The sequence below is a fragment of the Pseudorasbora parva genome, chromosome 19, assembly GCF_024679245.1.
Source record: "Pseudorasbora parva isolate DD20220531a chromosome 19, ASM2467924v1, whole genome shotgun sequence".
Taxonomy (NCBI): Eukaryota; Metazoa; Chordata; class Actinopteri; order Cypriniformes; family Gobionidae; genus Pseudorasbora; species Pseudorasbora parva.
In genome coordinates, this window is record NC_090190.1 from 15,682,724 (window position 1) to 15,706,636 (window position 23,913).

At 38.3% G+C, this 23,913-nt stretch overlaps 1 protein-coding gene across 2 annotated transcripts in view; it reads left to right on the forward strand.

The window, feature by feature from the left end:
* The window catches only part of adcy2b (adenylate cyclase 2b (brain)), a 93,645-nt gene that overhangs the window by 6,441 nt on the left and 63,291 nt on the right, over positions 1 to 23,913 (forward strand). For both annotated transcript variants that reach the window (XR_010899233.1, XM_067425549.1), the window contains exon 2: positions 17,870 to 18,067. Coding sequence is in view for 1 of the 2 variants with exons in the window: in XM_067425549.1 (XP_067281650.1) it covers positions 17,870 to 18,067 (198 nt within the window). In the remaining variant the exon portion in view is untranslated. The remainder of the gene's footprint in view (positions 1 to 17,869; positions 18,068 to 23,913) is intronic.

Below are 23,913 nucleotides of genomic sequence, written 5' to 3' on the forward strand. Positions count from 1 at the left end.
TAACTAGTAATTAATTACTTTTTTAGAGTAACTTACCCAACACTGATATTTGATGGAACTATGAAAATAAAAAACAGTAATTGATCACATATCTATTATACCATAATTTCCTAAGGGGCGTGAACAGTCTTACAAATACTGCCGTAAACACTATATCAACTCTAATGTCGGCTAGCAGATAAGCGGAGGCAAACCACTTTGTCCTTTGTTTACAATGTCAAACGTATAATTGGAACTGTTAATAGAAATTCAACTACAAATAATAAGACATACTTACAAATTCTGATCCACAAACAACAGATTCTCCCAACAAAGTGCTTCATTCCTGGAGCTTTTGTGCGTAGCATGCATTGTACTCTCTTAGGTTCTGGAAGCTGTTCTCCGTAAAATGTACAGCACACAGATAAACTTTGGAGTTATATTGTTCAGCAACAGCGTTTAAATACAATTTTAACCAGTTTGTCAGCCTTGGGAAGGTTAAACTATTGAGTTTTGGAAAAGGGATGGAAAAAAACATAGCTTTTTGGTTTGACATAGCAGCAGCTCAACCAGGCTTCATACCAAGTTTTTTTTTTTTTTTTTTTTTGCGAATTCCGTGGGCTGAGATTAATGCGTAACACTGAGGCTTCACGAGAAAAACGTGTTGTAGTCCAAACGAGTCATTCTTTGTAGTTCTTGGAAAGTGAATTCTGTTTAATAAAATATCTCCCTTTAGAGTGGACTTTGAGCTTTGAAACCTTGCAGATCTTTTTTATGTTCAAACAGCAACATTACACATTAAAGGGATAGTTCACCCAAAAATGAAAATTCTGTTATCATTTACTCACCCTCAAGTTGTTCCAAACCTGTATGCATTTCTTTGTTCTGCTAAACACAAAATACGATTTTTGGAAGAATTTTTGTAACCGAGCAGATAGAGCAACCATTAACTACCATAGGGGGGCAAATACTATGGGAGTCAATCTGCTTTGTTACAAACATTCTTTTAAAAAATATTTTTTTTTGTGTTCAGCAGAAGAAAGAAACTCATACAGGGTTAGAAAAACTTGAGAGTAAGTAAATTATGACAGAATTTTCATTTTTGGGTGAACTATCCCTTTAACTAAAGTTGTAGGACACCTTTAAAGGGTTAGTTCACCCAAAAATGAAATTTCTTTTATTAATGACTCACCCCAATGTTGTTCCAGACCCATAAGACCTCCGTTCATCCTCGGAACACAGTTTAAGATATTTCTGTCCTTTGAATGTAAGTGAATGCCCACTTGCTGTCCACGTCCAGAAGGTAATGAAAACATCATCAAAGTAGTCCATATATGACATCAGTTGGTTAGTTAGACTCTTTTGACGCGTCACCAATACATTTTGGTCCAAAAATAACAAAAAATACGACTCTTCACCATTGTCTTCTCTTCTGTGTTCCTCAAATAAAGAATCAAATGATCATGATTCAAGATTCGGATCGTGTGTCAAACTGGCAAACTGCTGAAATCATGTGACATTGGCGATATGAATCACGAATCAATCTGCTGATTCGCGACCGTTTCTTTATTTGAGGATTGAAAACCACGGAAGAGTAGACAATGCTAAAGAGTTGTATTTTTTGTTATTTTTGGACCAAAATGTATTGTCGACGCGTCAAAAGAGTCTAACTAACCGACTAACTAACTGATGTCATATATGGACTACTTTGATGATGTTTTCATTACTTTCTGGACGTGGACAGCAAGTGGGCATATACATTCAAAGGACAGAAAGGCCTCGTACTAAATCTAAAATATCTTAAACGGTGTTCCGAGGATGAACGGAGGTCTTACGGGTGTAGAATGACATTGGGGTGAGTCATTAATGAAAGAAATTTCCTTTTTGGGTGAACTAACCCTTTAAGTGAACATAACATTATATGTATAGTTTAGTATTTACATATTTTAGTACTCCAAATACACTACTGTTCCTATTTACGTATTATTTTATTATACTTGAAATATACCATTCCCTGCATGTTTTATTCTAGCTTCATGCATCCTTTTTTATCAACACTTAAATGCAACATAAAAAGCAACATTTTAAACAAAAAGTTGAGAAAATCAGAACAATGATCAAAACACAGATGAAGTAGATCGAGTCCATCAAACCCCTGAAGCGTCATCATGAAGTACATAAAAAGTAGACTGAAAGTACTTTCTTATTTGTAGTTTAAAAAAATGATACTAATTGCACACTTGAATAAACTTTTTCGTAACGGATGAACTAAAGTAGCCTATACCCTGTACTTACGGTTACATGAAAATATGGACAATTTCTACATTCAGTCATTTTTTACAGTTCAATGGGTATAGACAGTCCAGCCTTTTACAGCAAATTTAGTTCACTAATAATACATTACTGATTTTTTTGATGTAAGTACAAAGTAGTTAAAGGGTGGGTGAAATGCTGTTTCATGCATACTGAGCTTTTTACACTGTTAAAGACTTGGATTCCCATCCTAACCATAGACAAAGTTTTAAAAACTAATGTTGGATGTTTGATGGAGTATTTCTGTGTACTCCTTCCGGTTTCTCACACGTTTCGGAGACTTTTTTTCGAGTATGGGTCGGCTTGACGTCGATAGAGCGAAAGGTCCTTGTATGGGCCGTACGGGCTCTTCTCCCGGTAGGGTGCGCGCGGATTTCCATGGTCACTGCTGTCACAGGACTTCACCAAATCATACCAAATAAGTGTGTTTTTGACGGAGCGGTCCCAGCGATAAAGGTTCGGTCCTGCTTTGGAAGCAATCGGTGAGTAAAACTGCTCCAAATGTCTCTGCTGTTGGCTATCGTTGCGTGAGTAAACATCAGTAAACGACACGATCGCGTGCTTCGTCATTCAAATGCGCTAACGGTTACTCCATTGTTGTTCTATATAACGTTACACTAGTCTACCGTGTAAAACCGTTTTGCTTGCTACTGCTAAGGTTTAGTCGCATACAATAGTCCATAAACCGAATCATGTCCTCATAAACTGCGAGTAAACACACACAAATGTTGACAGGTCACTAAATACAGTACATGCCACAGAGACAGACGTCCTGCTGTTGGTGTTTCTCCTGTTCAATTTATTTCAGCCTCAGAATCTGATTCTGGATCATATATGTATTAGCTGAGATCGATAGCCATGGGCTTCTCCACGCTTGAGGACGTCACCTCTTTGTGCGCGATCGTCATTCTTTAGCTCCGCCCTCACGATACGCCTCGTTTTTTTCCGGAAAGACTCGGTACAGCCTATATTTCTTTTATAAATATAATAAAACTAAAGACTTTTCAGATATATGAAGGATGCAATACTACTCTATAGGTACTCAAGATTGACATGAAATTGACTGAAACTGAGTTCCCCCCCCCCCCCCCTTAAGGCACCTAATATAAAGTAGGATCTAATTTTCCTTTACAATAATCAATGCTTTTATTTGCCATTAATAACCATACTTTTTGCATCATCTCAGGCTTCGAGAATCTCCCAGTTCTGGTCAAATTTTGAGTCAGACATGGACAATTCAGTGAAATGTTAACTAGAGATTCGCTCTGATCAGATCACTGAATCAACTGACTCGATGAGTGAGAACAGCTGCAAGTCCAATTCACAAATTAATCATTCAGTGTGATTAGCGAAATGATTACTGGTTCATTAAATAGAATCAGCTTGTTAACAAATTCTACATCACTATCGCACCTCAAAGAGGGTGTCGAGATCTTCAGTTTGAACTAACAAGAAAATATATGTTTGGGGAGTAAAAAGTACAATATTATGCTTTGGAAAAGTAAGAGATTCCCAAAATAAAGATACTCTGATAGATCATAGATCTATCTTGAAACATGTACTGAAGTACAGTAATGAAATAAAATTACTTTGCCACTGTCAGAGATTGTAACTAAACATTTGATGTTCTCATGGTCACAAATGGGTGTATGGTGAATCTGCACTACAAGAATTGTGCTTTTGACCTTGAAACTAAATATTAGTTTGATCTGGATGAAAAGCTTTTTCTGATTGGCAAATTGGTAACTTAAATTAATAATTTCCATTAGATTATGCTGTATGCAACACTTGATACCATCTTTATAAATGATGATGAGGCAAAATGGACACCTTTTCCCTCCCATCCTGATGATGTTACTAACAAAATTTAATTTCTAATGGCTGCACTCCTTCCAATTCTAACCTCTTCAAATTTCACTGAGAGCCAAATCTTGGAACAGACCATTTGGACACGAGCCACAAACCCACATCGTCTAGATGCCTCACTAGACAACAGCAAACACAAAAACAAGCACATGCACACATTCCAGATCAACAGTCGATTTACCATTTAGCAGATCCGTAAAGAAAAACCTTATATTCGGTTACAATTAAAGATCATTTATGCAAGGGGAATTTGGAAGGAGGCTTTGGGTGAGATCAGGACGGGGCAACATTGACCCAACAGAACACATGTTATAAATCTGACGCCAACACAGCAGAAATATGATAATTTGGAGGGGGATGAAGCGAACATGCAGGTTGATCAATTAGATGAGTTATGGAGATGACAGCGTCACACTGAGCCAATCTTACGAGCTCATGCAATCATTAATATTTGCTTATAGTGCCTTTATTGAATTCAGTTACTGACACACTCATCTGCAAAATGTTTTGGCCTCTGCTTGGCTTAGTTGATTAGAAATGTAGAATAAGATGAGCACATCCTTTGCACTTGCATTAGGGTTTAATGCACACTTCTATACAATCCAGATAGATTTTAAAGGGATAGTTCACCCAAAAATTCTGTCATCATTTACTCTCCCTCAAGTTTTTCCAAACATGCATGAATTTCTATCTTCTGCTGAACACAAAGGAAGATATTTGGAAGAATGTATATAAGCAGATTTTGAGCCCCATTGACTACCATAGTAGTGGAAAAAATACTATGGTCAATGGGGCTCGACATCTGCTTATAAACATTCTTCCAAATATCTTCCTTTGTGTTCAGCAGAAGAAAGAAATTCATGCAGGTTTGGAAAAACTTGAGGGAGAGTAAATGATGACAGAATTTTCATTTTTGGGTGAACTAACCCTTTAAAGAGAGACAATATATCACAGTCACCCTGTGCATGAAATCTGAAGGGCCTAATTATGAGTTATTATGTGACATTTTTAGGATAGTGAACAGGAATCGTAATTAATGCTACAAGCTTTTCATAGACAGTGTTGCTATTGCTTGTAGGTTATATGGTAATTTTGAACAATGTGCTGCTTCAACTAAGACAATCCGAATGTGTTGAGTTCATGTTCTTAAATGCATTAGCCATAAAGCAAAATTTCTTGAATATATGTGACAGTACTTAAAGGGTACATAACACACACAGTTTCTGTTAATCTCAAGTTAATCTTGAGTACCTATAGAGTATTGCATCCTTTGTATCTCCGAAGAGTCTTTAGTTTTATCATATTTATTAAAATCAGATACACTGAACTGATTTTTTCCGAAAACAGACAAATTCATGGTGGCGTGCAGTGGGTAGAGCTTAAGAGTTGCGAGCACACACAACATTCTTTTCACTATAAATTCATGCTGTTTACATCATATGCACTTATACGCCAATTGCCAACAAAACACAGACATTTGATGCAGTTTCACTCACCGTCTGCAGTTTCAACTGATGACCAGGAGCAAACAAACACACTTACGGAACGCCGTTGCTGCTCTGGAAAAAAAATTGTAACTACCGTTTCCTTAAAGGGTTAGTTCACCCAAAAATAAATCTGTCATTAATTACTTACCGTAATGTCGTTCGATACCCGTAAGACCTTCATCTTCGGAACACAAATGAAAATATTTTTGCTGAAATCCGATGGCTCAAAAAGGCCTTCATTGGCACTAATGTAATTTCATCTCTCAAGACCCATAAAGGCACTAAAGACGTCGTTACAAAGCCCATCTCACTACAGTGGTTCTACAATAATTCTATGAAGTGACAAGAATAGTTTTTTGTGCGCAAAAAACTAAATAACGACTTCCAGTGATTTGCCGATGTCAAAACAAAGTTTCGAATGATTATGAATCAGCGTATTGATTCATACCTACCACTGTGGAAGTTATCATCATTCATTTGGGTACTGAAATTCTTCAAAATATCTTATTTTGTGTTCAACAGAAACTAAATATTCAGGTTTGAAACAACATGAGGAACATGAACAACAAGTAAATGATGACATCATTTTAATTTTCTGGGTGAAAAATGTTATTCCTTTAACTAATCTTGAATTATACTGACAGAAAAGTCTAGTATATTTGGCCTATTCCTTTACTCAATCTTAAATTTACATATTTAGCAGACACTTTTATCCAAAGCGACTTACAAATGAGGAGAACAATATAAGCAATCAAATCAACAATGGGCCTACAAGGCACCATTTACTTGCAGAATGCAAGCTTCTGGAGGGCACATACAGTGGGGCAAAAAAAGTATTTAGTCAGCCACCAACTGTTCAAGTTTTCCCACTTAAAAAGATGAGAGGGGCCTGTAATTTTCATCATAGGTACACTTCAACTATGAGAGACAGAATGAGAAAAAATCCAGAAAATCGCAAAGTATGATTTTAAAGAATTTATTTGCAAATTATGGTGGAAAATAAGTATTTGGTCACCTACAAAAGAAGTAAGATTTCTGGCAGACCTGTAACTTATTTAAGAAGCTACTCTGTCCTCCACTCGTTACCTGTATTAATGGCACCTGTTTGAACTCGTTATCAGTATAAAAGACACCTGTCCATACCCTTAAACAGTCAGACTCCAAACTGCACTATGGCCAAGACCAAACAGCTGTCAAAGAAACCAGAAACAAAATTGCAGACCTGCACCATGCTGTGAAGACTGCAATAGGTAAGCACATTCGTTTGAAGAAATCAACTGTGGGAGCAATTATTAGAAAATGGAAGACAAACAAGACCACTGATAATCTCCCTTGATCTGGGGCTCCACGCAAGCTCTCATCCTGTTGGGTCAAAATGATCACAAGAACGGTGAGCAAAAATCCCAGAACCACACGGGGGGACCTAGTGAATGATCTGCAGAGAGCTGGGACCAAAGTAACAAAGGCTACCATCATTAACACACTACACCGCCAGGGACTCAAATCCTGCAGTGTCAGACGTGTCCCCCTGCTTAAGTCAGTACATGCCGGGCCTGTCAGCATTGTGCTAGAGAGCATTTGGATGATCCAGAAGGGGATTGGGAGAATGTCATATGGTCAGTTGAAAACAAAATAAAACTTTTTGGTAAAAAATTAACTTGTCGTGTTTGGAGGAGAAAGAATGCTAAGTTGCATCCAAAGTACACCATACCTACTGTTAAGCATGGGCGTGGAAACGGCTTGTTTTTGGGCTGTTTTTCTGCAAAGGGACCAGGACGACTGATCTGTGTGAAGGAAAGAATGAATGGGGCCATGTAACGTGAGATTTTGAGTAAAAACCTCCTTCCATCAGCAAGGGGATTGAAGATGAAATGTGGCAGTCTTTCAGCATGACAATGATCCCAAACACACTGCCCGGGCAACGAAGGAGTGGCTTCGTAAGAAGCATTTTAAGGTCCTGGAGTGGCCTAGCCAGCTTCCAGATCTCAACACCATTTAAAATATGGGAGTTGAAAATCCATGTTGCCCAGAGACAGCTCCAAAACATCACTGCTGTGCTCTAGAGGAGATCTGCATGGGGAATGGTCCAAACTACCAGCAACTGTGTGTAAAAACCTTGTGGCGAATTACAGAAAAGGTTTGACCTCGGTCATTGCCAATAAGGGGTATATAACAAAGTATTGATATTCACTTTTGTTATTAAGCAAATATTTTTAGCAAATGTAATTTGCAAATAAATGCTTTAAAAATCTATATATATATATAGATTTTTAGAATTAGACAATATATATATTGTCTAATTCTGTCTCTCATAGTTGAAGTGTACCTATGATGAAAATTACAGGTCTCTCTCATCTTGTAAAGTGAGAGAACTTGCACAATTGGTGCCTGAATAAATAATTTTTTGCCCCACTGTAAGTTTGAAGTTGTGAATTTAGGTATAGGGGTGCAGAGCCAGTGGTTGTTCTGTAGGGAAACATCAGTGCCATGAATTTGAAGCAAATTGGTAATTGGCAACCAATGCAAATTTATGAAGGGAGGGCTGACGTGTGCTTTCTTTGGCTTGTTAAAGATCACTCTTGCTGCAGCATTCTGGATCAGTTGCAGAGGTTTGACAGTGCATGCTGGAAGGCATGCCAAGAGAGCTTTACAATAGTCCAGTCCGGATAGAACAAGAGCTTGGACAAGGAGTTGTGTATCATGCTCCGATAGGAAGGGCCTGATCTTCCTAAGGATTGATTTCTTTAAACAAAAGTAGTATTAGCTTTATTTAAGTGTGGCAAAGGTATTCAAATATGTTGGACTTTCTTTTCTTTCTTTTAAGGCTGAGTGTAAATATTGATAAAGAACTGATGAGCAAGATGTAATAGATGCTTTTGTTAGATTAATGTCAGTGCTTTGGGAGAAGAATAAGAGTATAAAGAAAGAGTATAAAAAATTCTTCCAAAATTCCAAATACAGAAGATGAATTATATCTGCACATCACAAAATGTATTACAAGAATATATATATTTTTTTCTATATTCTTATAAATATACATTTATTTATTTGAATTATTTTGCACTGCAATCATGAAATAATAAAAGTGTAGCACTGTTTTGAGAGTTAAAAATACATGAGTATGTGGGTATGGTGCAAGTTTGCATTCTGCTGACTGTCAGTGGCATGTTTTACATTTTTGTCCCATCAGCAAGTCTGCAAAGCTGCGAAACCACAGAAAACAAACCACCCTAAACTCACATTAAACTGAGATGCTCAGACAAATGGACAGGAAGTGGCTGTGGAAAGGATAGTGCTGTAACAAAGAACCCCCATGTGTGCATCTCTTTGCCTTTGTGGCCCCTGCAAAATGGAGTTAAATGGACTTAAATGGGCTCAAATGCACAATCAGCTGACTATTTGAGCTCTGGCCCTTGATAATGTGAAGAAAGGAGACTGATATGTGCCAAGTCTGATTCATGCTGTGATGGATGAAAGAGTGATAAAAGTAAAACAGGAAGGATAGGGGCTGGTGGGAATGGGCCTTAAATGGGGATTTTAAGACTAATCATGTAGGCAGTGAATCGGCACTTTGATGTAGACATTTAATTATAATTGTCCTGGAAAGAGGAAAGGAAATGTCACAGATGGGTGCACTGTTGGTGGTGTTTGAAAAGGCTAGCAATATTATTGCAAAAATGAGGGTTAGGGATTTAAACAAACCCTACATATTAACCCTTGGAGTGTAACTTGCATTATTTATGCATAACAATAATGATACTAGAGATTAGGGTGCTTTGTGTGTGTGTACGGTTTGTACATAAAAAAACATTACATCTATTGAATGTTCATAGTGTGTGTGTGTGTATGTGTGTGTGTGTGTGTGTGCGTCCGTGCATGTGGGTGTGTGCGTGTGTGTGCGTGCGCGCGTGTGTGTTTTGCATAGTGGCTGATTGGCATTTCTTTTTAAAATTGCTCAGTTATTGCCTCATTCAGTTTATGCATGAGTGACTTTTTTATTTTACAAAATACAATTTATAAAAAAAACACTATATTATCTCTCTTTCAATGGTTTTCAATGCAATGCTTTTGTGAATGTTATAGGTTTGTGTGTGTGTGTGTGTGTGTGTGTGTGTGTGTGTGTGTGTGTGTGTGTGTGTGTGTGTGTGTGTGTGTGTGTGTGTGTGTGTGTGTGTGTGTGTGTGTGTGTGTGTGTGTGTGTGTGTGTGTGAGACCGAGTGTGAGTGGACTCCTTGACAAAGGTAGAAGGGGGTCCCTGAAGGCACTCGTCGTAACCATGGAGTTTACTATGCTGTGAAGTCTAAACTACTGCAGCGCATTCCGGCATCCCCTATTGGCATCAATGAAAGACTGATGACATGGCACATTCCCCTGGCAAAGAAACGCTTCGCCCCTCTTACCAGTGCATATGCTCCAACTCTTGATGCCAAGCATAACATCAAAGAGGAGTTCTATAGAGCTCTTGATGCCATCTTACGAAAAACCCTGCCTTTGGACAGGCTCATACTCATGGGAAATTTCAATGCTAGAGTGGTACCCACCTGGTATGGAGTAAAGTCGTCCCTAATGAACCCTGATGGGCTTAGACACCTCTCTCTCTGTGCAGAGCACCAGCTGGTCGTTACTAACACCGTCTTCCAGATGAAAAACAGGTTCAAGACCACCTGGCAGCACCCACGCTCAAAACATTGGCATTTCCTTGACTAAGTGATTATCTGTCAAAAAGATGAGAGGAGCTGTGTGCTGGACTGTCCACCTCATGGTCAGATCCAATCTACTAATGAGCATTCAACCTTGCAGCCTGAAGACCTCATACAAGAAACTCAACTGTACAGCATTGAACAGCCACACCCACAATGACAACCACAGACGGTTCTTTGCTGAAAACCGGAAGAATCAGCCGACTGTCCAGCTCTGTGCCAGACTATTTATAACGTAGCCTCAGAGGCACTTGGCCAGTCAAGGAAGCATCACCAGGACTGGTTCGACTGTAACTCAGCTGAGATACAGTCACTCCTAGAAACTAAGCACAAAGCCCACAAAGCTCTTCTGTCCTGTCCTGGATCTCCCACCCTTATAACCCATTTCACTGCTGCAAGAGCAGAAACCTAGCGAGCCCTTCGGACTATGGAGGACGCCTGGTGTTTGCGCAAAAAATCCAAAACCTGGCAGACTGCAATAATACTCAAGGTTTTTACGATGCCTTAAAAGAATTGTACGGCCTCAGGAAACGGGCGATTGCCCCAGCCCCATTCTTGCCTGTTGGGCAAATAATTTTGAGTCTCTTCAACCACGCCATTGTAGGGCTGAAGAACAACAAACACGCTGGACCTGATGGAATCCCTGAAGAGGTTTTCAAATATGAAGGATACATCCTCACACGCCGTCTACACCTCCTACTGTCGCCTTTGGCTTGGCTTGCTCAGTTGGGGACACTAAAATTATGATTAAAGTTATTCAATTAATTATACAAATACAATTTATGAATTAGGTTTTATTTAATTCTATAAACTATAATACTGATATGCCAACATTGTCGCTATCTGATAAATTTAAATAAGCTGATAACATCACTGGTTTCTCCAGTACGACTGTACAGCCAAATTTAATTTTGTTGCAAAATTGTCCTGTTTGACACTGTGAAGCTGCTTTGACACAATCGTGATTGTAAAAGCGCTATATAAATAAAGTTGATTGATTGATTGATTAATCACAAAACATCTGGGAGCATGGGACCCTCCTACAGGATTGGAAGGATGCTAACATCGTGGTCATTTACAAGCAGAAAGGAGACAGAGCAGTCTGCGGCAACAGCCGCGGTATATATTTCCTCTTCATCGCAAGGGAAAGTCCTGGCCAAGATCATGCTCAGCAGACTGGCTGAGCATGACTTGACGGAAGCCTCATTAACATCCGGTGACTCGAGACCCGCACAAAGACAAAGACCCGCCAAATGTGTGAGCTTCAGTATGCCGATGACTGTGCCCTCAGACTGAGCTCATGAAATGGCGTATGTATGACACGCCAATTCGTATGCCATTTTGGCATGCTATTAAGATGCATAATCGCTTTTTAGCGTGTTTATCAACGCCGTTTCATTCTATTCCCCTACACTGTCCATACCCCTAAACCTACCAATCACACACACACACACACACATACACACACACTGCCCCTAAACCCACCAATCACAAGAAGCATTCTGAATTTTTACATTTTCACAAAAAATGTTATGTTTATAAATCCATTTACCTTGTGGACACACACACACACACACATATTCAGACACATTTTGAACACGAAACTCAAACTCTTTCCTAAACCATCCCATTTGTGTATTATTAAAAAAACAGGATATAACAGGCAAATACGACTGCAGGCACAATTTATTCAAAAAGTACAAATACTCCAAGTGTTCCGAGGCCAAACGATTGATTTGTGTGAAGAAAATCCCCAAAAGCGATCAGTACCGTCGAGTCCATCTGCCAAAGATAAATAAGACATTTCAAACATTGCCGCCGGAAAAAAAAAAACGTCACATCAGCTTTGATAGCATTGGCGTCGTTTGTCTCGTGACCAATTGCGTCATTACGTCAGCTTTGATTGTAAAATGCCAATGGCTCTCGTGTGTCTCGTGACCGATCACATTATTCTAAAGAGTGTATTATTTGAATGATAAATATGAACGAGTGCGTATGTATTTGTGTTCTGTTCACAAAGGGGCATGATCGTCATTTCAGCGATTAAAACATTAAGATCAACTCTGTTCTTCACATGAAGATATCATATGACTTAAGATGACTTGGAATGCAACATGAGTTAATACTTTTATACAGTTTTTTGGTCAATTTTTGCAATAAATACATGTGATTGTACATGTATTTGGCGTGTTTTATATTGTTGGGAGTGTGTAGGTTTAGGGTAGGAGTGGAGTTAGTTGCTCCAAAATATTAAATTAGGCCCTAAATATGAATTCTGTGAGATAAGGTTTGCGGAATCACATGGCGTCAACATACACGCGGAGATGATGGTTCGTTTCAGCGTAGACATACACGCAGATAGCTCAAAATGCGTACAGGTAATACGCCACTTGGCTTTAGAAAGTGGTGTGTATGTTTACGCAAAGTCATGATGTAATGTTGGTGCCCTCGTAGCCAATATCCTGGACTCTATGCAGCACGCCTATAATAACACATATACAGTCTGTACCAATATTTCGGACTACAGGTTAACACTAAAAAAATACCCCCCCCCCCCCCCCCCCCCAGTTTTCACATAAACACTTAAAATAGTGGACCACTTCAGATTGCAGTCATGATGTACTGCCGTAAACAATTTAGCTATAGAGCATAATTATGAAACAATAGACTTTTTATTTCAACCATCCAATATATATCATCATATCACATGGCCCTAGTTGGAGTTATGGATTTTTATTGGACGAAATAAAAAAAAAAAAAATTAAACTTAAACTTTTAAGGATAATTAAGGATGTTTTTTTTGTTTTTTTTTCAACCACGTTAACTTTTTTCAGTTCAGTGAATTAAGTTGAGTGTTCAGGTGGCAAACTTAGGAAAATTAGTCAATTCTTATACTGCTCAGATTACGGGAACTATTTAAAAACAAAAAGTGAAAGAAAAAGAAAAAAATGTCCAGAAGGCTGCATTAGGGTTAAACGCGAACCAATACCATTTCGGGAGGTGGTCTGGTTACGGTTCACTTTCAGCTAATGGTACGGTTTGCTAAAAACACCCGTTGTGAACTCAAATCAGTCCGGGCTTACTTAATTTTTCGATTTGTGAATTCCAATATAGTTCAGTCATCAGATGCCTCTATAGTCCGTACGAATCGGCTGTTCTTCACGGCTGCTGCTTCTCTCAGATCTCGACAAATTATTCGTTCACAACATACACTTGTTTACTGTAATTTCAACCACTTCCAAACGGTGTAAGAGAGATGCAGCCGCATGCCTTGCCTGTTTAAAATTTATGATACGCAGTTTACGAGCACACACACCTAAGCGCATTAAAAGAAAACCAGCTTTCAGAGTGTGTACTAAAAAATCTTATTTTAAAGTGTCAAAAACACACAAGGTTCACATATTCAATTGGTTTTGTCTTAATGGAGTGTAAACATATGGATGAAATCATGCATGTGTATTATTTTATTGGATCCGTGGCCATGCATTACTGTATTTCATCAGTGAAGATGCCGTTTTATTTAATTCTTTTTTTATTTAACTATTCCATTTCTTACTTGAATGCTATTTTTAGGTATCTAATGAAAATGTTAAGCGGTTTATTTAGTTTGCATCTTTCTTTTATGTTTGTCCAGTTGTTGTTTTTTCTTCTATGCTGATGTTATTGCCTTTTGCAATAAAAACATGATTCAAGGAAAACCATTCAAAAGAAATGTTATTTAGAAAGGTGGAGTTGTAATAATAAGGTGCAAGAATATGGATGTAGTATTACAACTAAATTAAATTTTTATGCAAAAGATAAACAACTAAGGTCATTTGTTGATGGGTTAAGGTCATTCAGCAGTATTTTTTAGCAGTGATGTTTTACAAAATAATAATAATACTCTTTACAAAAAATATATTAGTTAGCGAGGCACATAAAATGTAAGTGAATGGGATTGAATTTTAAAAGCCATAGGGTATAGATTCAAAAAGCAACAGTATGAACACAAAGGATGACCACATTCATAAGTGGACCAAAAAAGCTTGTTTAAAGTACAAAGACAATGTGAACGTAAAGACAGCTGGGTCTTTTTCACTCGTTTTACCTCGTGGTCCACTTAAATGAGTTTGAGTTTGGTTTATTTAAAGAGGACTTAAGTGTGAAAAGAGACCCTTACTTGTCGTGGAGAGGTGTGATATCTTAATAAAAATTCAGGCTTAAGATCAAATTAACATGATTATTAGTGTTTTTATACTATTGACCTGGGCAATTTTGGCCCTGGGGATCTCTTAAATTCTGTTAAAATACAGTTATCTACTTTGCCATAGGTGTGTGTGCTCAAGATTATTTAGCTCCGCCCACTGCACACCTCCACAAGTTATGCTGTTTTCGGAAAGAATCGGTACAGAATCTTTTATAAATATGATAAAACTAAAGATTCTTTGTTGATATGAAGAATGCAACACTACTCTATACTCAAGATTAACATGAGATTGTCAGAAACTGTGCGTGTGTACCCTTTAATGTCCCCAACAACCTCTGTAGTTCTATTTAACGACTTGTTAGCAGCCACCCTTTTTTCAAGAAAAGCTTTAAAAAAATGACAAGGGGCTATAACCGATGTATTTTATGTCATATAATAAAAAGTAAAATATTTGGAGCTTGTGTTAACAACAGGTTATTTTTGGCATTTAAACAAAAACCCATATATATATATGATGTACAGCAGCACTCCTGGGCCAGTAGCAACCACCGAGAACACCTTAGCTTTGTTTCGGCATTTTTTTCACATTCAAGCTCTCTTTTTTTCAGTTTTAAAATCAAGTTATAATTAATGTTACGTTATTTCAGTGCATGAAAAATTAAAGCAGGTGTGGGCAGTTCTCTTTCTGTCTGTTTGCGGTTAATGGAAACAGAAAGTGTGTGTTCCCCAAGAGTTCATTGAGATTCAATCTGCGTGCCAGAGTTCCCTTGAATTTGTAGTACTCCCTGGGGTGTCTCCTCTAATGGCTGGTGAGTCATACTGTGGTACAGGCATTATATTACTGCCAGTCTGCCAGCTCAATGCTCTCATCATTCACAAAACACGCACACAGTCATCCGAACCTATAGTGTGACACCATATTACCCACATCTCCATTACCAGTATTAGCCAGCCACACACACACACACACACACACACCACAAATAAATTAATAATTACTAACTTAATTTTTTTTTTAAAGTAGAATAATATAATGATGGCCAGAGGACTAAGTCAATTCAAGCTGCAATAAAACCTTAAATGGCATATGTCATGAGTCATCTCCAATAAATGTGCATAGATTATTTAGCTATAATGCAGTTATTAAAATGTCCCCCTTTGACTGTACCCTCCTGGTGCAGATCTGTCTATTTCTGTCTCTGTCTGCAGCTGATGAACAGTCTGTAATTCTGTTACTTGGAGCTGCACAAAAAACTACTGAATGGTGACGACAGCTACAGGTAGAAAAATACTTTTTGAAAGATCATGTTGGCATACAACTATTTCATACAGGCTTTCTTTGTATCTTTAAATTCAGCATGAACTTAAATTGACCATAAAACTCAGCATGCTGTCATCATTTATTCTCCCTCATGCCGTGTTGTTATTGTTAACTAAAGCTATTAAGAATCTTTTTCAGGTACTTAATATAAAGCAGAAATAACATATAAACACTACATCACATTAGAGTACAAATACATACCTTCGGGTACTACTATGAACCTTTTTGGTGGTAAAAAAAAAAAAAAAAACAGATACACGTATGTCATTTTAAGGGTACTGCCCCAGCAACACCCCTTTTCTCTGTGTATTTGAGTTTTGTGACTCTACCCCCTGAAGGTAAAATTTTGGCACCCTTTTCTCTATGTGCAGTGATTTTTGATATGATATCTAATGATTCATGCAGCCTACAGTCAGACATTCTTTGTCTCAAAATAATGTATTGCTCTTATGCTTCAGTAAATCAAGCAAGTGACTAAATGGCTTATAATTTCTGGACACACAACGAGTTTAACAGTGACTGAGTTCTGGATTCACAATAAAAGTTCCGTTATAATCAACGACGCTGTCAACACTGAACAATGAAGGCTCAGGCAGCCTTTTATTTTGACAGGCCCTCTGCATGTGATGCCATGAACTGCCGTCTGCCAATGGTTATTGTCTCAGACAATATAGCGTCAATTCCCTGTACGGTCAATACAAAGACACAGCGTTAAGGTTCCACTTCGGAAGGGAATGTTGCCTTGGCAACTAACTAAAACAAATAAGTTTAAGTAAAAAACTTCTGATCACCATCAGAGGGCACTCCAACCCAAACTGTCATTCTCTCACAGACTACATTGCCCATAATCCTTTGCCCAGACTCATTAGCACGCAATGATTACTCTTGTGTTCATTACCTCTTTAACTCTGCCTATTTTTACCATGTTCATTCAGTGCAAAGTCTTGTTTGTGTAACAACTGCATTTCTGAGCGTTTCCATGGTTTCATGCATCTTGGTCTTGGATCTCTCCGTGAACTTCTCTGTGGATTACCCTTTTGCCTATCTTGTCTGTTTTGTTTGCTTGATTGGACTGATTTCCTGTTATGACCTCTTGACTGTTTTTGGATGACAATTGCGGATTACCCTTTCATTAATTAAAAGCTGCGTTTGGATCCTCTACCTTCTGTCCTAGAGCAGTCTGTTACAATAAGTTTTCTATTCAATGAATCAGTCGATTTGGTTCACAAAACAAGTCCGAGTGGTTCATTCAAACATTGGACTGATCTGATTCTCAAGTTAAACTCAATCTGGTTTCAGTGATTAACAGCTCAGCTCACTGGAGGAAGCTTGACTATTGGTGCATTATTATGTACATTTCACTGTTTCTCACGTATGATTTCAGGACACTTGTAATATAGTGTACAAGTCGCATGAATACTTTTATGAAATGCCCACTTTGTATAATATAACCAACTCTGAATTAATGAAATCATGTCCTGCCAACAAATATATAATTGGCTTGCATATGCTGTTTTACTCAAAAATGCGGCACATTGTGGAAGTGAAATGGGTTGTAAATGTTGTTTCATGTTATCTTTAATGTGCATTCATTGATTTGAATACATGTTTTGAGTCAAAACCTATTTTCAACGAACCCTGTTGTGATAGCAGTTTGAGTAAAAATTTCAAATGTTAATTGTCAATATTAATTCTTATTTAAACAGTAAAAACACTACTATCACACTCTGAAAGAACCATTGGGTTACTGGAAAAGTTTGGGCAGACATAATAGACTGAAATCTATTATTTCCCAGGAGTCGAAGGTTAGGGCCACAGTTTGTCTGTTTTACTATTTTGGCATTGAATCACAGAAAAAAATTCAGTTCTTTGTATTTAATCCTGCTCTAAATGTGCAAGTGGTATATGCCTTGTCTTTTTTTAAATGTTATTTTTCAGTGCACTTCAATTTTCTCTTCTTTATCAGCTTGTGAATGCATAAGTGAATGAGCCATGTACCGTCATTATGTTTCCACAGGACATGGAGGACCACATGGCCTTCATCATGACTGTGCCCACAACTCTGGCCATTTTTCTCGCCATCTTCATCCTTGTCTGCATCGAGTCAATCTTCAAAAAGCTTCTTCGCCTTTTCTCCCTGCTCATCTGGGGCTGTCTGGTTGCCATGGGTTACCTCTTCATGTTCTATGGTGGGATCATCTGTCCATGGGACCAGGTGAGACTTGAGTGACAGCACTATCATAGCTCTCCATTTCAGTGCAATTCAGTGTCCGCCTTTGACCTCTATGGCTATCACTTCCTAATTTACCTTTTATCACACTGAAGCGCTCAGAATTAAATATTCGCCATGCATGAAACACAACTTGCGTCAGTAAGATATATATATATGTAGATGTGCAAGTAAATTGGTTGCATGGAAAGCACTAGCGGACGCAATGAAAGCACTCTCCAATCATGCAGATATTCAGTAACATGGTGTAATTTTCTTTCAGTCATTTGCACAGTAATTCATGAATTTTAGTATGCGAGCTGTTCTGCGCACTGAATCATTCATTAGTTCATTGAACTCATTTTAACACATGGGTCTGGCTAATGACTGTGACACAATCTTAACATAAATGCATGTCTTAGAGTAATTATGACAATAAGCACTATTTCTATCTGCCTCTGCATCCATAAAATGAATTGGGTATTAAATATTGCTTGCCTTATTTGAACACCTTGCTTTTTTCACCTTCCCGCTCTGCTCTGTTTGCGATAAAGAGGTGCAATCGCTAGTCACTACTCAACAAGATGGCAAAAACATCCTCAGTTTGGTCGTCTTTTATGAACAGATCATGAGTTATGGTATTACGGTGGCTGTAGGAGTGAGATCGGCTGTTTGGGGCAGGAGTAAATGTACCTCGCCATGAGTCACCCGGGCTGTTTCCTTGACAGGACTTAATAACTTGGATGGGCTCAGTGATCTGGAAATTATGAGATATGCACGTACGTTTCTGGATCAAAGGGCGGCAACATTTCACCAGGAACTACTACAGTAAGAGCTGGGTGGGACCTACATGACATTTTAAACTGTCAACCATAAATTAAACCCACAACACTGAAGAGATGTCATCAGAAGTGAGGTTATGGATACCATTTTAATGAGTGATACAAAGCTTATCTGATTGTCCCCCCTCAATAGCTATTTTGTTTCCTTGTACTTTTAGTTTTTTGCCAATTTGGTTTTTCATTTTGTGTCTATTGGTTCCCTCGAGTCATAAATGCCATGTGACCAGGAGCATTGTTAAACCTTTACTAAAGACTCCCAAATCTAAACGTTTTAGAGTCAAAGTTAAAAGTAAATTCCCTTTGACTGTTGTTCATGGGTCATTAAATGACAAACCACAATTCAAGAAACTCATGGTACCGTTCAGGTACAAACCACAGCATAAAGTGCACGTAACTTCTAGTGCATCCACTGACATGTTGTAATTTAATTTAGTCTATTTAATTTTTTATTATCTTGTCTGGCAAGTATTGTAAAAGGATCATTTAAGGAAGATTTTGAATGACCATCAGTGGAGAGAGATGCTTGTTATCTTTAAAGGGAATATCTTCAGCACTGGGAAGTTGAATGTGTATTTAAACTAGGTCATTAATGTGGTAGAAATGTGCAATTATTTTTGTATTAGGTGCCTTCTCGACTGAGAAAAGCCAACAAAAAAAAAAAATAGTTTGGCTCATGTGGATGAAAAACAACAACTCCCAGAATGTACTTGCTTCGCTGCCCTACGAGGCCACTCAATTCCACCGCTACTGGATTACTGGATCACTTTGCCCACTGTCCCTACCATTGTGTTAATTTTTTTATAATAATAAAACCATTAAGTTCAGTTAGAGAACAGACACTACAATAGCTGAACGTGTCTGTTTAATATAATGTGAGTGAGCTGAGCAAGTGTCACGGTGCAAACGCATCAGGAGTCAGATTACATTCATCACGAGAGCTGAGGTAATCGCGTCCGCATCATACATTCACATCGCGTGTTCAGTCTGCCGCATTTTCAGTTCATGCCTATGGAAGTAAAATTTTCCTAGGAATTAATTTGAAAACTTGAAACACTCACTTTGCTCCGCACCACTCTGTTTACATGAATGCCCAAGCCGAGTGCTATGAGTCGGCCGACAGGAATGGTGCAACAAACTTATGTGAGTAAAACGTCTTTTTGATATGTAGTAATATTAGTCCAGGGGCTGTGTGTGTTCCAAATGGGCTACCAAAACTTATGCCCGTCGGCAGAAATTCTTTCTTGATCTAGTTGCACACGTGTGTGTGTGTGTGTGTGTGTGTGTGTGTGTGTGTGTGTGTGTGTGTGTGTGTGTGTGTGTGTGTGTGTGTGTGTGTGTGTGTGTGTGTGTGTGTGTGTGTGTGTGTGTGTGTGTGTGTGTGTGTATGTGTGTGCATTCGCGCTTATTTCGACTGAACATACGGGCCATGTAATACAGAAATAATATGCCGATCAATCGCGGGTGGATGAGAAATAAATCATTTTGTTTTCTTGATAAAGACGTTTTCTTGTAAAGATGTTTACTAGTCCTGTGGTCGAGAGAATCTTTGCAGTTGCCACTTTCAAAATAATCTCTCCCTTATGTGAACTGAATTGACAGGAGCATAGATATGACAGCAGAGCTGAAGCTCATTAAATATGCAAATCTTATCCATTCCTAGCCGTGGGCATTTACTTCCAAGTCTCCAGTGCAGCACGGCCATCAAAACCCAGCGTTTTGGAGAGAGCCTAAAAACCAGTGTATAACTCAGCTGTTTGCTGAGTTTATTTAAATAAAATAAGCTGAAAAAACACAAATCTTTAGTTTTTTATTTAAGTGTAATTTTACTTGATTTTATTAGGTTAAGTGAAATAAAATTTGTTAAATGTTAAGTTAACCTAAACCATTTGTGTTGAGACTACATGAATCATTTATGTTGCGCTGACTGAACTGGGCAGTGTATTTCTATTTCCCAGCATGCTTTGCATAAGGATGTCTCAGGAGAGTAAATGTTGAAATGAAGTGCTGTTTAATGTGTTTTTTAGTGAAGGGAAAGACCTGTTAATGTTTTCATGTTATATTTGACAGTTATATTTGACATTTAAAAGTTGTTAAGTTGTGTTCATTTTTTTTTTGAGGTTATTATCGTGAAGTGTAGATCTTGTGGTTAAGCTATGCTGTTCTGAAACTGTGCTAATGCCAGTGATGAGAGATGCTTTACTTGATTATATACTTGCATGTTACAATTAGCAATTGATCAAGTGTTGTTGACTAATAGTTTTTATAGAAATAAAGAAAACTAATTAATGTGACGCAGCTCCCATAGAATACATATGGGCATCAGTTCTATCCCTCTCTATCCTACTTTATCTAAATGGATTGACATAAAATAATTTAGTCAAAACTACTACAAAAAAATTAAGTTAATACAACAAGAGTACAACAAATTTGTGCAGTTGAGCTGACACTATTAAATTAAGCTGTGCCCAACCATAGTAAATAAGTTGAATCAACCTTAATAAATTAAGTTGACCCAACGTAAGTACATTAAATTGGAATAACAGAATTGCATAATGCTGAAATAAAGCAAGTTAATTATGTGGAAATACCATTGATTCCATGATGTTTTTATGTTCATTCAAAGAGTCATTTTTTTGAGTGTAGAAAATAGCCTATTACTTATTAGTTATGTTTTTGAATGCAAAAACCACACAAACGACGTCATTATTTGACCTCAGACAACAGTATAAAAAAAAAAAAAAGCCAGTTCATGACACCTTTAACATCTACCACCACGCGCTATCTGGGCTGTGCTATAACCAGCTAAACCTTGTTACTTTATATGTTCAAGACTGGTGAAACTGTTGAACCTAAGTTAAGTTAAGAAGCTATCAACATACAAACCCAACATATTATGATGAGCAGATACACAGGTCTTTTTATCAGGGCACTGCCATATAAATGACCCCCTTAAAGTTGGTGCAGTCTAAGCCAACATTGTGTGACAGGGGTTTGGCAACCCTAAGTCTATTGGAGGAAATTCAAAAAAGCCTGCTAATAAGCCTTCACATATGTGATGGGAAGAACTAGTTGGGTTTATGTGAATTGAATAAGCTACCACCTAATTAGGACTCAAAGTACTCCAGCAAAGATTTTAAGTCTAAATGAACGGAACAGTAGCTTCATCTACAATAGCTGAAGACTTAAAGAGCTCTATTAGGTTATGCTCTGTTTGATTTCCTTTTTTTGACAGTAGCCTTTAATCCACAATATACCATGTCTGGTTGTGTTCTTTGAGGTGAAACATCACTACTGTACCTACACAGCAACATTGCTTGAGTACTAATAAGCTATATACTTGCAGTCGTTTTGCAACACTTGTTAGGAAAAATTATAGAATCCCGGACATTGTCACCAGCATGGGTTGAGGTACTATTGCAGATGAAAAGCCCTCACTGTTCTTCACAGAGGTCTGTAATGCAGGCATCATTAACCCACAGCAGCAGTTCTCCATTAGGGCCACCCAAGAAAAGCCAACAGCCTTTGTATGTTGTACAGAAGATAGAACATAATTGAGCTCAGAGCCAGCAGAGGAACAAAAGGCAGCCATACTCACCGTACACCAATCAGCCTGAGCGCAAACTCAGAGAAAAGACCCCTAAAAAAATGCACAGACCTGTGGACCCCCATTTCCCACAGTTTGGTGTTGACAGATGCCGATTAAAAGCCTTATATGAAGGATGTAAAGGGATGATGAGGAACTAATAAAGTGATGAGAGTGTGAAGGAGGCAGACGTTGAGTCTCTTTTTTAATACTTTTTAAGGAGAAGGGCAAAAGGAAAGTGCCGCCTTCAGATAAGCTAGCCTGTAAATCAGTGGTGATTGCTCTAAGATGTTGCAGGAAGCACATTTAAAGATGTGGGAAGCAGCTTTTAGCAGCATTGCAGACTGTCACTATGATACAAGATGTGAATACACATTTTTGCTATTAACAGGTGACATCTGTGCATCCCTATATTTGAAAAGCACCAGCTGCCACTGCTGTCTGTCAAGAATGGATGCGATAAAGTTATTGTTTTGAATTTTGATAGTACATTTTGGCGGTAGCGCTGTAAATATACACTCACTTAAAGGATTATTAGGAAAACCATACTAATACTGTGTTTGACCCCCTTTCGCCTTCAGAACTGCCTTATATGTGGCATTGATTCAACAATTCTTCAGAAATATTGGCCCATATTTATAGCATAGCATCTTGCAGTTGATGGAGATTTGTGGGATGCACATCCAGAGCACGAAGCTCCCGTTCCACCACATCCCAAAGATGCTCTATTGGGTTGAGATCTGGTGACTGTGGGGGCCATTTTAGTACAGTGAACTCAATGTCATGTTCAAGAAACCAATTTGAAATGAGTCAAGCTTTGTGACATTGTGCATTGTCCTGCTGGAAGTACTCATCAGAGGATGAGTACATGGTGGTCATAAAGAGATGGACATGTTCAGAAACAATGCTCAAGTAGGCTTTGGCATTTAAACGGTCCTAAAGTGTGCCAAGAAAACATCCCCCACCACCACCAGCAGCCTGCATAGTGGTAACAAGGCATGATGGATCCATGTTCTCATTCTGTTTACGCCAAAATCTGACTCTACCATCTGAATGTCTCAACAGAAGTCGAGACTCATCAGACCAGGCAACATTTCTCCAGTCTTCAACTGTCCAATTTTGGTGAGCTATTTGTAGTGTAGATGAGTGGTACCCGGTGGGGTCTTCTGCTGTTGTAGCCCATCCGCCTTAAGGTTGTGCGTGTAGTGGCTTCAAAAATGCTTTGCTGCATACCTCGGTTGTAACGAGTGGTTATTTCAGTCAAAGTTGCTCTTCTATCAGCTTGAATCAGTCGGCCCATTCTCCTCTGACCTCTAGCATCAACAAGGCATTTTCGCCCAAAGGACTGTTGCATACTGGATGTTTTTCCCTTTTCACACCATTCTTTTTAAACCCTAGATATGGTTGTGCGTGAAAATCCCAGTAAC